General features: G+C 37.9%; 1 protein-coding gene across 1 annotated transcript in view; it reads left to right on the forward strand.

Moving 5' to 3' along the window:
• LOC147227334 (vitamin D3 receptor A) overlaps window positions 1-15,713 on the forward strand; it is an 80,314-nt gene that overhangs the window by 51,713 nt on the left and 12,888 nt on the right. The window contains exons 3-4 of the mRNA XM_086158938.1: window positions 1,669-1,799; window positions 14,584-14,768. Coding sequence (XP_086015064.1) covers window positions 1,669-1,799; window positions 14,584-14,768 — 316 coding nt within the window. The remainder of the gene's footprint in view (window positions 1-1,668; window positions 1,800-14,583; window positions 14,769-15,713) is intronic.

Raw genomic sequence — 15,713 nt, forward strand, 5'->3', positions numbered from 1 at the left:
TTATGTTTTATCATTTCAATATTTTTTTACCACGCGATTTTGAAACATCAGTCATTGGTCATTGTCCATTTTCCCCTTTTTGAAGGCTGTGACTCTTCTTTTCATTCCTCATATCATAATTGGTATCCTTGATTTCCAAAACTGAAGAGACGCAATGACAGATTGAAGTCTTTCAGGTAAAACAGGCATTCATCATGTATGGAATGAGATGCGGTCTTTGTTCAAGAGTACTAAAGATGTAGTATTGAGCTCAGAGAATATCAAAAAAAGTATAGAGGTCACAGGGCGATGTATAGTGCCATTGTAGATCCAGAAAAGTATATGACAGGTTACTGAGAGAGGAATCGTGGTACTGTATTAGGAAGTCTGGAGTGGCAGAGAAGTATGTCAGAGTGGAGCAGGACATTAAGACAGTGGTGAGGTGTGCCATAAGTGTGACTGAGGGGGATAGTGGGACTACATGAGGGATCGTTTTTGAACCCCTTCTTATTCACTGTGTGGATGGGCAGGTGAGGTTAGGCAGTTTGTCTCAATGGACTGTGATGTTTGCAGATACTTGTGATCTGTAGTAAGAGCAGGGGGCAGGTGGAGGAAAATCTTGAGAGGTGGAAGTATGCCCTAGAAAAGACATGAATGAAGGGTAGGTGCAGGAAGACAGTATGTGTGTGAATGAGAGGGACCCAGATGGAACAGTGAGGTTCCAGAAAGAGAAAGGTTGAAACAGATGGAGGACTTTAAGAATGTAGAGACAACGGTACAGAGCATTGAACAGCGTGGAAAAAGGTGAAGAAACGTGCAAGCAGGTTGGAATGGATCAAAAAATGTCATGTGTATTGTATGGTCAGCCAGAATGAAAGGGAAGGTGTACAAAATGCTGGTGTAGACTAGCAATTTTGTATGGTTTAGGTACATTGGCACAAAGAAAAAGACAGGAGAGAGTGTGGGTAGTAGCCAATATGAAGATGTTGAGGTTGTATTTGGGAATGACAAGGATAGATAAGATGAGGAATGAGTCAATCAGAGAGACATATGATTCGCTGCCAGAGGGAAAAAAGAAATGAGACAAACATTAATCTATAATTATATAAATAATAAGATATTTATTTATAAAATTTGATTTTGACTTGTTATTTTGTCCTTATGTTGATTTTTATTTCTATTCTAAACACCAAGAATACTTTTTTTTGCAAGTAGAAGTCATTTCGATAATTTATGTGTTAAGAATTGAAATAAGGCTTTGAGATGGGTAAAAATTGTTTTTGTAAAATGTATTTCTAAATTGATATAAGTAGTGGCTGTGACTCAGTTTGTCGGGGGGAGTCCCTCCAATTGGAAGGTTGGTGGTTTGATTTACATCTCCTCTTGTCTGCATGCCTGAGTCCTTGGGCAAGACACTGAACCCCAAGTTGCATCGGGATGCCTGGTTAGCGATGCATTGCATCTCTACCGGCACTGATGTATAAAGTGTATGTGTGTGTGTGAAAGCAATCTCGAGTAAAGAGCTTTGAAACTGCAAGGTTTGAAAGCGCTATCTGAGTGGAGACCATTTATTGTTAATAAAATTTACAACGTAGCATTATGCACCTTTTTTCCTTTTTTTTTTTTCTTTTCGTAATGTCTTTCAGCTATTTCAGTGAATCTAACTAAACTGATTTTGCACCTTTACAGGCGCAGTATGAAGCGCAAAGCCTCTTTCACCTGTCCATTCAATGGAAGCTGCACCATCACAAAGGACAACCGGCGTCACTGCCAGGCCTGTCGTCTCAAACGCTGCATTGATATCGGCATGATGAAAGAATGTGAGTTGACCCTTGTGACTTCAGACAAGCATTATTTCAGACACAGAGCAAGTTTTTGGATGGCTGGATTGTCTGGATGGCCATTTACTAGTTATAATATGATATAATAGCACAAGTTCAGAGGAAAGAATTGTCATTTTGGATGACGTAAAGGCAAGGTGTAATATATTTGTCTGTTATCAGGGCCACTTTGATGTAAAATGTATTTAGGAAGCTGAAGGAGGGTGCCAATGATGTTCCCACAGATTAAAAAAGCACAGCAGTACACCAGATTCCTCGTTGAATGTTAATTAAAATCACGACACTGGTGTCTGTCATGGAAACAGCCCCCCTGAAACAGCAATACTTGACAGAATGTTAAATGTTTGTATCTTCATACAGAAAATTCAGATACCAATGCAAAATAGTTTAAATTTGAATGCAGACTTCACAATTAGCTAAAATCAATTATCACTGTATTGTTGAGAATATAATTTATTATCTTTTTTGGAACATATGCTTAATTCTCTATCCTTATCCATGGTCACGTGATGGTGGCATTTGACTGTGAATGTTAAAATCTAGACTTTGTTGTCTTCAGCCTCTTCGGTCTAACTGTTCCTGGGGAAAGAGTTCTGAACCACTTCTCTCACCCACATTTCATCCTGCTGTAACATTTAAAGATAATGGACCCAGGTTAGATCATTGTGGGAACTCTAAGCAATAATGTCAGGTTTTCAGAAATCATTATTTTTGGGCACAATGTGTTGTATCAATCAGGTTTGATTTCCATAAAACCATGAGCATGCTAAACCCGTTAATTCTTAAAACATTTAATGTGTTCGTCATTACTTCAAAGCATTCAGATTTTGTTCCATACAAGAAGCACGGGCTATCTGTTCGGTTCAGAGACCACGGCATTTAGGGAGAGACAGGAAGCAGAGCTGGACGTGGCAGAGATAATGATGTTGAGGTTCTCTTTAGGAGTGATGAGAATGGTTAGGATCAGAAGTGAGTCCATCAGAGGTACAGCACATGTTAGATATTTTGAAGATTAAATCAGAGAGGGACAGTGAATATATTTGTATAAGGATGCTGAGTTTGGAACTGCCAGCCAGAGGGCCTCGAGGAAGACCAAAGAGGAGATTTAAGAATGCAGTGAAAGAGGACATGAACTTAGTGTGAAACAAGATAATACAGAGATTAGGGTTATATAATGGCAGGTGATTTGCTGTGTCGACCCCTGAAGGGAACAGCCAAAAGAAGAAGAAGAAGATGTAAAAGGTACTATAATACAATATAAACAATGGGACTGGACAGTTGCTCAATTATAGTGCCAGATTTCGTGGTCAAAATCATATGAGCAAATTAAAAAGATAAGCAGTCAAGTCCAGAAAGCCAGGGTGTGGTCCTTGAAGATGGAGGTAGCTCCTGTGGAAGTCTTTAGTTGGTGATGCTCTGCAAAGAGGGCGATGGAGTAAAGGTGATCTTCTCTGCAGTCTTCACAACTCGCAGGTTTACAGTCCAAAGTGGTGTTACTGCCTTACCACACAGTGGTGCAGCCCTGCAAGATACCGGCAACTATACTGCTGTACAACCACTAGAAAGTTCAGACCCTGTTGAGTGACCAGGGTAGGTCCTCACTGATGCGGAAGCCCAGTTATTTAAAACTGGTTACCCTCTGTACTTCAAGCGCCTGGATGAACATAGGGTCTTCTCTCCTTCGTCACATCCATTATCATCTCCTGCATCTTGACCAAATTGTAGACAAGTTTGTTTTCCTCACACGATGACACCTGACTGGCTACCTTCATTCTTTTGACCATTTAGTCTTTACTCTGATGTATCCCATCACTGTGGTTTCACCCTGGAACTTAAGGAGGACAATGTCCTTGTGGATACTGGCCCTTGAATGGTATATATTTGGAGAAAACCTGGAGAACCTCAAAGTAGAGAGAGATGTAATCTTTAGTTATTTAGTTGTAATATGTAAATGAATCACTTTGTACATACTTCTCTCCACTTCGTGACACTTATAGGGCCTTGTGCATCAATTTCACAAAACTAGCAACAGTATTTCATGAGCACAGTCAATGACAAATAGTAATTAATAGTCAAACGAACTGATGTTTGTGGGTGGGTCATAGTTGGGGAGGGGCTCTCTGTATTCAAAGACATACACAGTGATCCCGCCCAATATTTCATTCACAAACAGACTTTGTATGTCTGTGTGTGTGTGGGTGGGTGTGAGAGTTTTTGTACGTGTGCCAGTAATGATGCAGGGAAGGGCACTGACAGAAGGCTAACCACCACATTGACCACAAATAGCCACATGACACTGATGCGCCTGTTTCATTGAGTAAAGATCAGATAATAGCGAGCTGGGGGAGAGACTCATATGAGTGTGAAATGGCCTTGTGTTCCTTAGAAACACTCTCATGCAAATACACAAACACTACTTACACGGTGAAAGAAAGCCACTGCGCAGCAATGCAGCTGCTCGACCAAAATCTGATGTAGCTATTTTCCTGACATATAGTGCCTGTACAAAATATTCATCATTTATTCTCCTTAACTTTATTTCATATTTCTTGGATGCTGCATCAGTTCCTCCAGGGACTAAATTGGTTCTGGTTGGCAATGAAAAGAAGAGTCTCAAAATGATATCCTAGCTATTTCATGTTTGACACTGTGTGCATGTTTTAAACAACCAGCTCATCCAGCATCTGCTTCAGATATGTGAGGGCAGCAGATCTGTCTTTTTCATAATGATAAGCTAAACATTTTTTTGGACCAAGCACAAGTCAGCTTCAAACCAACCATGCATTACTTTGCTTGGTTTGGTTGTGCGTGATATCCTGGTATTCTAAACATTTCAAGTTTATGCAGTGGATATCCGTCTGCAGGACAGTGCCTCCTCGGGATGCATTTAACTGTTTTAATTATCATGCATATACTGTCATTCATGTTTATTGTGTGCTTTCTGATCAGCCAACTGTACATTTAGTGCACCAAATCTGGTTATATCTCTATTTTTTTCCTGATTGATCAAATTAATGAACTTGAAAATACTGAAAAATGACTATAATAATGTGATGTTTAAAGTCCATTAATGAGGGTTTCTCCCTTCACTTGAAGTTATAAAATTTATACTTTATTAATCCCTCGTGGGAAAATTCATTAACTCATCAAAAATGAAGCATGAACAGTTGGCTTCTGTCTATTAGCGCAAGGGCCCGGTGTCTTGCTCAACAACACTTAAACACACTAGGAGGAGCTGGGAATTGAACCAGTGTGTGCTCAATGCAAACCTGAACATCCTGTATGAGACGTGATTCTGATCAAAGATTTTTATCATCATGCTTGATCCTCACATTATTTGTGATTGTCAGCAAGGAGTTTTCTTTAGGTCCTATGATCCGTTGACACTGCTCATAGGATAGTTTACTGGTAAGAGGAGATAACAGAATTTTACAGTTCTCATGGTATTTTCGGCCTTAAGTTCCTTTGAGTCTTTTGACAAAAGATATAAGCTTGTAAAGAGACTTTGTTGCTTGTTATAGAGCTTGACATTAAGCTGAAAACCAAAGTAATTTTATTGACTCATTCTAGTATACGATTCAAATTAACTTAAAATTGAGACAATTTGATCGTAAATGATTCTTGAATTTAATATGTTTCTAAAAGGTCAATTTTAAATTAATGTTCATATACAAAAATACATGGATTAAATGAGACAACTAAATTACATAAGCCAATACTGTCTTAAATGTTAAGCTCTGTGCAAAAGTTTGTATGTTTTGCCTGATGGGACACAGTTGAGGACAAATTTTCATTCAGTTATGTTTTGAAGTTTTACATTTGTATGTTAATGTTTAACTATTTCTGTGCTGACCTCTTATATATTTGCAGCTTTCTCAAGGGCAGACCTGGTTGTTTTCCGGTCCGCGGACAACATCCAACCCACTTAGTATCCCTGTTTGTCCCGCGTGAGGTCAATCAGAACATGAATGAAAAAACATGTATTCCATTCATGTTATACAAGTGTGTTACTTTAATTTAGAAATCAGTGCCATTTTTTTAACGTTGATCTGTGACAGGTGATGCTCGCCAGTTTACCCTCAAATTATCAGCTCATTGCCAAAAAAGGAAAGTTAATGGCAAATGTCGCATTTTCTAAATAGTCATTTAAAGAAGTCAAAGATGAAGTCGTTCGCTTTGTTTGTGGTACACAGGTTGCAGTGCTTAAGGATTACATTTTGAATCGCCACTATGTGACCAAACATGAGTAGGAATACAAAAATTTGACTGATGAAGAATGAGCAAGGGAGTCAAATGCTTCGCTAGCTAAACTGCAAAACCAATAAATATTTTTTTACAAAGCTTTGCACACCCAGAAACGCAGCTGTCAAGACAAGTTACGTCATATCCCACAAAATTGGCAGAAAAAGGAAGCCGTTTTCAGACCGAGGGTTTTTAAGGAGTGTTTGTTGGACTCCGCCACCCTAATATGCCCAGAGAAAAAGCATGCATTTGAGAGCGTTACTCTCGTTATGAACTGTGACACGGACGGTTGCTGGAAACCTGGAGCTTCAGCTGAGGGACGGAGCGGTCAACTTGGACTATTTTTCTCTTGCTTTGGATGAGAGCTTTGATGTTCTTGTCACTGTCTAGCTACTCGTCTTCTTACCTGGGATATTACAGTAAAATTCAGCAAAGCAGTTGATGAAGGGAACAACAGCTAGAAGTGATTTGTTCACAGATATCAATGCATGTTTGGAAAAGTTGAAACCTAAATGTTCAAATCTGACTCGGAAAAATTTTGAACTTTTAAAAAAAATGGAGGATATAGTGACAGAAATTACCCCTGAGCAAAATTGATATTTTTGCATTGTATTAAGCATCAGGAGGTGTTTAAAAAGGAATCTTGATGTTGTCCTCTTTGGATCTCCCCAGAATGGGAGCAGACTCATCAAATCCAAATACCTATATCTTCTACCACTGACAATTAACTCTCTGCTGTCCCTCACATATACACTTAATATATTCAGCCAGATTTCGATGCACTTGTTTAAGTCCAAGCCAGACTGGATTTCTCTCACCGAACAAGTGAGAACACATGAATTGCTAAAAATCCATAGCACTTTTTGTTTAAAGTTGATCAATTGCTTTTGTTTAACATACTGCAAAGCAATATTTTTCGTGTCTGTGAAGGTCAACAAGTTAAAAATAAAATAGTTCAGAACATTGATGTAATGATTGTTTTGAAATTTACTGTTTATTACTTCTCAAGGAGTATTTTCCTGTTTGAGTCCCACCATAATTTCATATATTTATATAAAGAGTTACAGAATATGCTTATTCTTCAGAATAAGTATCAGCTAACAAGACTATGTACTTTACTTCCTTTTACAATGGGGCATAATTGATGTGAAGCAGAATTAAGTTTAGGTTATTGTTGGTTTGGCCCTCCAACACCATACAGATTTCTTATATGGCCCCTTGTAGAAATCAATCGTATTAAAAGTATGTGTGCGCGTGTGCATGTGTGCCCTCTGTGAGCTCGGGCAGCTGAGTGCACAGTAAACACCCATAAACCATCTTTGTTTGACAATGGTTAGAGAGATGCCAAGACAAAGTCTGTGTGTGAGAGAGAGTGAATTGAGTGTTTATGTTTGGGCTGGTGTGTGTTTGTAACAGGAGTCGAATCATTGAAAGGTTTTTTGAATTGTTTCTGCCTTTAGGTGATTCTCATCCTTGTTGTCTTTTGGTGCCAAAGCTTCTCCTGTGGTGTTGCCATCAGTTTGCGTTCTTCATCCTCCCTGTACCCATTTCCATCCGACAACCTTAGCACCTGCTGTGCCATAAATTTTAGATGCTTCGGATGTACTTGAATTGATAAAAATTTTTTAAGGATACATGAATATACATTGATCAAACAAAAGCTTTGCTTTCTATACTCAAAAGATATTCTTTCAAAGTATTTGATGGAAAAGACATCTGCATCTGGAAGCAGGATAGTTATTTTAAAAAAAACTCAATACTTTGCAGACTAAAATGATTTTGCCAGTCCATGTTCATCCGTTGAACTTTTTTTATGTGTATAGCATTTTCAATTTATACAAGGCCAAATGTAAGCATTTAGTTTAATAGTAGCATCATAGTATGGTTTCATTTGTTATTGTAAATTTTGACTGCCTGCCTTATTATTATTATTATTATTATTTTTACTTCTGCTTTTGTTGTTGAATGAGAGTGATGATTTAAAAATCACTTCAAATGAATGCTCATTCTGTTTACAAAAGTAAAAATGGTACAATTTTGTGTACTTTTTAAAATTTTTTGTCAAATGTCATTGATTTAAGAAATGCAGCCAGAAATTGAAAATACTTCAATGTATCTGTTTTCTGCAATATTAATAACACTTAATAACAACAAATTCAATATTGTAATATTTTCTCATGGCTCTACCAGAGATCTGTTAATTTAATTGTTTTAAATGCTTTTTAAGTTGGTCAAATCTTTTTACACTTCCAAACATAGTTTGTTTACCTCCATAAGGAAGGCTAATATTGCTTTGCAGTTTGCTTGTCTGCCAGCAGAATTACTAATTATCTGCCATATGGGGTATATCCAGATTACGGTGTAGATCTCGGTTTACATTTTTTTGAGCTGTCTTCACTGCAATGTTGGGGGCACTTTCCATGAATATCATACATTTTTCAGGAAGTATTAGAACTAACTATGAAAAAAAAAGGTCAGGGCGTAATACATTTAGAAATACTGATTGTAAAGATGCCTTTGGTTGTAGATGATTTTTTTATTTTTGTGTTGTCTTTTATTGGTTTCAACATTCCATTATGTTTAATTTGATATTCCAGATGCGAACTGGCAGTGAAAATCACACCCATAGTATGCTTAATATAGTGCTGTTGAACATCTAACTCTGTTGATGTGGAATTTATTTTCCTCATTGACATTAAAAAAAAAAATCAAAAACTCCATTTGACTTTGTTTAAATGTCTTGTAATGTTTATATCCCATATCTTATTGCCACTATTTGCAGTTAGATTATGAGTTATTGTACAAGCATTTAGCTTCTAACTCAACATGAGTGTGCACTCTTGAGCCTGACCTGAGTTTACCTCTTAAAGAACATAAGCTGTCCTCCTGCCAAGCGCTGTGGGGTGGTCAAGATGTTCCTTTGATGGTCTGTTGTTTCTTGTGGACTCCTGCCTTAATGATGCCATCCAGGGCTCAAACTTGGCTGCAGATTGACTGCTTCAATCATGTCCTGGCCTTAGAATAGTCGCTTTGATGGACTGTGCCAAACTTTGACCAAACTGTGCCTATTCATGATTGGTTTTTGTGCTGAATACTTGAATGTCCTCACCACAAGCAGTGGTTCTCGTCCACTCTTGGCATTAGGCTGGATGGATTTTGGAGAGAGGCCAAAGCCTAATTAATGATGGTAGGTTAAAAGAGATGAAAGCCAAGTAAATAATTTGGTTAGCTAAGCAGTCAGATCCATGCAGTTGCCTTTTTAAGCCTGTGTAGCAAAACAGTTGGTGTTGTTGTTTGCATCACCACATCGTGGGATTGTGTAACACTGCTTCTGTGGTTTTACAATTCAGAGCGCAATCACTGAAAATACACTTCAAAGATAGTTGTTTTCAGCCGTCTCGAAAACAAGCAGTGTTTAGCATCATCTGAGCACTATTTAATTTATCCGTCGTTGCCAACTTATCGGTCTCTTACAATAACATTTCCTGTAAAGTAAGTTAACATCTAATAAATAGTGGAACATCACTTACAATAAGTTGAAAAAAAAAAGATTTTAGATTTTATAATTAAATTCAATGTATTCAATGATTTTATTACCTGACATGGGTTATAGAAAAGGTGTAGCTAAAAAGCCTGCTATTTACATGATCTGTCTCATCCACTTTTTTAGTTTCTGATTATTTTTCTGAAACGATTGGGCCTTCAATGGTGGATTGTGCATGAAGTTTGAAGTCAATTGCTTGGTTTCTGTGTGTTTCATGGGATTCAATTTTACATTAGGTCCATAGTTTTGAAATCAAACTGAGTAATTTATGTTAGACAGACAAGTGATTGATCAGTAATATTCTCTGTCTTTTGTTTCAATTCCATTTTTCTTTCACAACATTCTAAGACTACCTGAAGACTTCATTAAAGCGTTTTCTGAATCATATAACAATGTTGTATACGGACTAAACAGCATTGAACCTGTATTCAAGCTGCATGAATAATATATTTTTTTCTTCTTTTTAATCACAGAAAAACAATATCATTTAACCAGGATAAATTCAATGTTTATAAAGTGTGAATAGTGAGAGTCTCTCCACTGCTGCCAGGACGTCAGCCTTGCCATATCGACATGGGCTGTGACCTCATGGCTTTGGGCCTGTCTCTTTTTGGCAATTGTGGTCCCTTTGGCAGTCATGCTGTCTGTCTTTTGGTTTGCACAGTGGAGCTCTTCATCAGTAATCGGTCACTGTGGCAGAGAGTCAAAACGATAATATAGGCCAGGGCATTCAGTGGTCAATGCATTACTGGAGTAGTGACATGAGTAAGCCTATGAGGGAAGCCATCAGACCTGCAACACAAAAATACAGTGGCCAGTCAGGTAGCTCTGTCTGTTAAAGTTAGATAGATAGATTTTAAGTGATATATTGATAGTTGTACTATCAAATACATAGTTAACCTATTATGTTTTTATTGTACTATTATACTATTCTGCAAAAGTGCAAGTCATTTAAATGAATTTTACAAGTGTTGTACATTGTCTCCTCCAGGTGTTCATGAGATGCTGAAAGTCAAAAATATATGTGCAGTCACAGAGACCGTTAATTTTGAGCACCAAGATTTAATCACCCTTAACTAGTGTTCTGCTTACACAGGTGTATAACACTCGAACACTTTTTTTTTTTTTTTACCAAAAAGTATCTTTTTACTTGATAAACAAGCTAACCTGGGGAAGGAAGACATGCAGTTTGGTAGACAGAGGAAAATGTAGATGACAGAGCAAAATGGAGAAGAAAAAACAAAATGAAAGCACATTATCTACAACCCTAAATTAGGGATAAGCTGAAATAAGATGAAGAAGAAGAAAAAGAAACAAACCGAACACCCTAATCAATTCATTTTTTTGAAAGATGAACAAATATTCCCCTCCACTGAACAACATGTCTTTTGTGGTTTTGAAATTGGCTACTTTTAACAAGCAGTTTAAATTGTACTTTCTAAACAAATACTGTCCAAATCCTGCTGTTTGATTGTGAACTGCTTCAGATTTTGATCGGCACAGCAGTTATCACTTTTGCCTTCACAGCACGAAGGACCCTGGTTAGATTCCGACCAGGGGACCTTTCTGTGCGGAGTTTGCATGTTCTCCCCGTGTCTGCGTAGGTTTCCTCCTGGTTCTCCGTTTTCCTCCCACAGTCCAAAATTATGCAGGTTAATTGGAAAAAAATTCGGAAAAATTGCCCCGAATGATCAAGTGAGTGAATGGTTGTTTGTCTGTCCAACCACTCTGTGAGTGAATAGTTGATTGTCTGTGACTGACCTGCGACCAGTCCAGGGTGTGGGAGCTGGGATAGGCTCCAGCATCCCCCGCCACCCTGAGTGCCTGATAAGCGGAGGAAGATGGATGGATGGATCTTTTTTTGATACCTTTTCAGATTGAAACATTCTTTCCTCTCTCATTTTTCCTCGCTTAGTTAATCATTTTTAGGTCATGTGAATCATCAGTACCACACAGTAGACATTACTAAAATTTAACTCCTGTGAATAGCCCTTGAAATCGTAAAGAGTAAAATCTCACTAATTATTAGCAATTATTATGCCTGATTATGATTTGGTACACTTTTACTTTATGTATCCATGTTGCATATCTTATCTGACATTCCATACATATATCCTGTATCAGTAAAAACATGCACGAACGCGCGGACACACACACACACACACACACACACACACACACACACACACACACGCACCCTATGAATAGTTGTTGTTGTTATTATTATTTATTAAATTATTAATTAATCTGATTAAGTCTATTTTTAATCGAGGCTGGCCCTATTTTTGAATGAAAATTATTTTGTCATGTAAGCATTGTATTCAATCTAAATCTTTTTTTAGAAGTTTGTAATGCAAATTACTTTTAGAATTAAGATGTAAGTATATAACTAAATCAAAGAAGTCCTATAAAAGAAGTTATATGATGCCCATCTGACCATCGAAATTTGCTTCTTTGCTTGCCCCGAACTGAGGCAGTCAGAGAACTGGCAGCTACTTAGTTTATGTTCGGGTAAGTCTTGAAAGACTGCACGGTACCTCCTATTAAAGTCCTCCCCCTGAGACTTAACTTGAATTATAAACATGAAAAGACTGAGATGCTGTAGCTAATGAGTGTTTCTGCTATGTTCAGTCACTCGTGGCGGCCCACCAAAGCTGAATTTTCAGTACTCCATGCATGAATGCCTTATTTATTGCTACTTGGCTGCAGTCAGTCATTCTGTCATCCACACTGTGTTTGGACAGTGGGTGTTTCAGTGTTTTGAGTTCTGCCCTTTTCTATCATATGCTGAAATAAGCTAACGTTTATGCTGAAAGGGTTTAAAAAAAGAAACAAACATTTAAAGCATTTCGAGTTCATCATTTTTTTTATTATCATTTTATACATTTTATTACATTATTATTATTATTGTTGTTGTTTATTATTATCTCCAAAAAATAAAAAAAAAATGTATGGCTTACAGTGCCTAATTGTGTTGAAGTACAGGTAGTTATTCTCCTACATAATCACCCTTATGGACAATACTCATTGTGCATGTCTTTGCATGCCAAATGTTGATGTTGTGATCTGTGATGAATAATGAATGTTGTGTTGTGAATATAAGCTTGCAAAGACATGTGGAAATGGCACGAAAGTGTGGCATGCAAACCCAGCAATTTGCCAGAAATCCACTCATCTTGTCAAATATAAGAGTCACTATAAACAGTATGTTTAATCCAATCCACCATCCCCATGATGCCATTCTTCCCGCAGTCTCTTCTCTAGCTGAATGAATAAGGCAAAAGGCACTTAAACACCAGCTGCATCAGCCGCATGAAAAGGCAGCAGACATGACAGACCTTTTCTGCATGCCAGCCTTTGGAAATATATGGTTCATGTAACCTGGGCATGTTGGGACCATTTGCCACAGTTCCTATATGTTATTTTAGAAGCTAAGAAGCTAAGTACTGCTGAATAGTAGCAATTCTTAAAAGCGTTATGCTGTTTTCCCAATGCCAGGCCTTTCACCATAGGGTCTTGGTTAATGGGGTTCTCTCATGGAGCATACAAGTACAACTAAGACAACACCGAACCACAACTAACTTTATCTTCAACTGTATGGTGTAATTGTCACTTTAACATTGCTTTTTTGTGTTCCACATAGCTTAAATTATGGAAATATTTAAATTTGGGATAGATGCCTTCCAGCCATATGGTAACAATGGACAATTCTGAAACCTACTGTATCCATACACTTTTTTATTTTATTTTTTTTATTGAAAAACCGACAGAAACCATCAGAAAAAATGGCATTATATATTTATAGAAATTGTTAAACACGATTTACTATGAAATAGTTTTAATTTTGTTTGGGAGGGTTATATAGGGGGTTGGGGGTTGTGCCCGAAATAACAAGGTCCCAGATTCATGGATGTAAGCAGCCGAAATAACTTTCTCATGCAGAGTGTCCGGGCTCTCCCTTAGAGATATGGTGAGGAATTCAGCCATCCAGGTGGGGCTCAGAGAAGGGTCTCTGCTCCTCCATGTGTGGAATGCCTCCTGGACGCCTCCCTGGTGAGGTATTCTGGGCATATTGGGAGGAATCCCCCAGGGAAAACCCAGGACTAGCTAGAAGGGACAATGTCTCTAGCCTGCCCTGGAACACCTCAGGATCCCCCTGGAAGAGCTGGACCAAGTGGCTGGGGGAGCTAAGTCTGGGCCTCTGCTTCAGCTGCTTCCCCCCTTTGACCCGACCTTGGATAAGCAGAGGAAGATGGATGGATAGGTGGATGGAAGGGTTATGTAGGAAAAAAGAACATTGAAACAATGCAGTTAATTATACTTTACATTTCAATGCATCAAAGTTATCTAGATTTTTCCCCTTGTCACATATATATCCACAAGCAACAGATGGTACTGTTACCTCTTCAAAGAGTCACTTTCAACTTCGGATACCAAGTCCCAATAACATTCATTGCAAATGGATGGATTTGGTTGCATTATTATTCCCCTTTTTCCAACAACACTCACCACACTCACAACTTATTCATCTTCCACAATCAAATTTGTGTGTGTGTGTGTGTGTGTGTGTGTGTGTGTGTGTGTGTGTGTGTGTGTGTGTGTGTGTGTGTGTGTGTGTGTGTGTGTGTGTGTTGTTTTTGTTTCAAATTATCTTAAAATACTGTCAAATCCTATTCACTGTTACTTTGGACTTTGTTGAGAAACATTTCTACCGTCTCCTTTCCTGGTTAGCAACAATTCTGTATATACACAGTGTGACTTGGTACATGTTTACTTTTCCTGAATTAAAGACAGTGGGAGAATACCAGATCTTTACCGTCAGCTGACACTTGGACAGATTGTGGATTTCCTATTGACTGAAAACAACATTGTGAAATTTCTTTTGGTTAAATTTGGACAAACAAAACTGCTTCTTTGTACGTCAAAATAGTAATTAGATACACTTAAATTCATCAGGCAATTTGTGCTGTTTTTCAGTCATTTTGACCGACGAGGAGGTTCAGAGGAAGAAGGAGATGATATTGAAGAGGAAGGAGGAGGAGGCAGCCAGAGAGGCGCTGAGGCCAAGATTGAATGAGGAGCAGGCCCGGATTATCTCTAGCCTGGTGGAAGCTCACCACAAGACCTACGATGCCTCCTATTCTGACTTCTCTCGTTTTAGGGTAAGTCCAGTAGAAAGTTTCCTCTTTTAGCAAAACCACACACATTATCACTGGCAAAGCCCAAATCACTATGTTCTACACCGTGAAAATGAGTGTAGGCGATTATGATGTCATGCTGCCTAATGGAGGGTTCTCTAATGCACGGTATCAGACAATGTGCCTGCATTTTCCAATACATAGCAATCCAGACAGAAGAGAGAAGAGACAGTAGCAGCCCAAAGACCACACACACTTATATTGTTTTATTATTTTTTTAATTAAATGATGCTGGAAATTTAAATGTTGCACCAGCAGATTCCATGTTTTTCGTTAGTAACTCACTCAGGGATTTTGAGAAAAATAACAATATTCAATTTGCATTTTTGCTTTAATTAATGAAAAATTAAACCATTTAATCAAATGATTATTTACAAATTTGTTTGAGGTGACACATTCACACATAAGTCAAATTTTCAAGTATATTTTGATATTCATATCAAAATTATCATCAACATTCCCTAAAAAATTGAAGCATTACAGGCTAACTGGAAAAACAAAATGGGCTCATACTCAGAAAATCACACTTGTATGATTACATAAAAGGATGACTTGCTCTTGTGTTCATCATAAGCCAATTTCAATTTCACGTTCAATTTTAACCCCACTGCATTTCTTGCTGTGGCTCAATCTAATTCAAGCTAGCATATTTAAATTAAGTAGGCTTGGCAATTATGTCTTAAGCTCACTGACCACTGTAAAGCTGATGGCTTGTCTCCTCGCAGATGTTGAGGCCTGAGAATTTCTTACAACTGAGATTCTGCAAACTGCTTCTGGTCACATAGATTGCATAAAAATTACTGCCATGGGTATTAGCAGCATAATTTATTCATCAATGGTATTATTTTCATAGTACATTGAGAACTGAAGATAAATGTAAGTTAAGACAATCAGACCAATTGGAGTATT

Source organism: Fistularia commersonii, chromosome 14 (genome assembly GCF_037954325.1).
Source record: "Fistularia commersonii isolate RoL2024-O1a breed Wild chromosome 14, RoL_Fcom_v1.0, whole genome shotgun sequence".
Taxonomy (NCBI): Eukaryota; Metazoa; Chordata; class Actinopteri; order Syngnathiformes; family Fistulariidae; genus Fistularia; species Fistularia commersonii.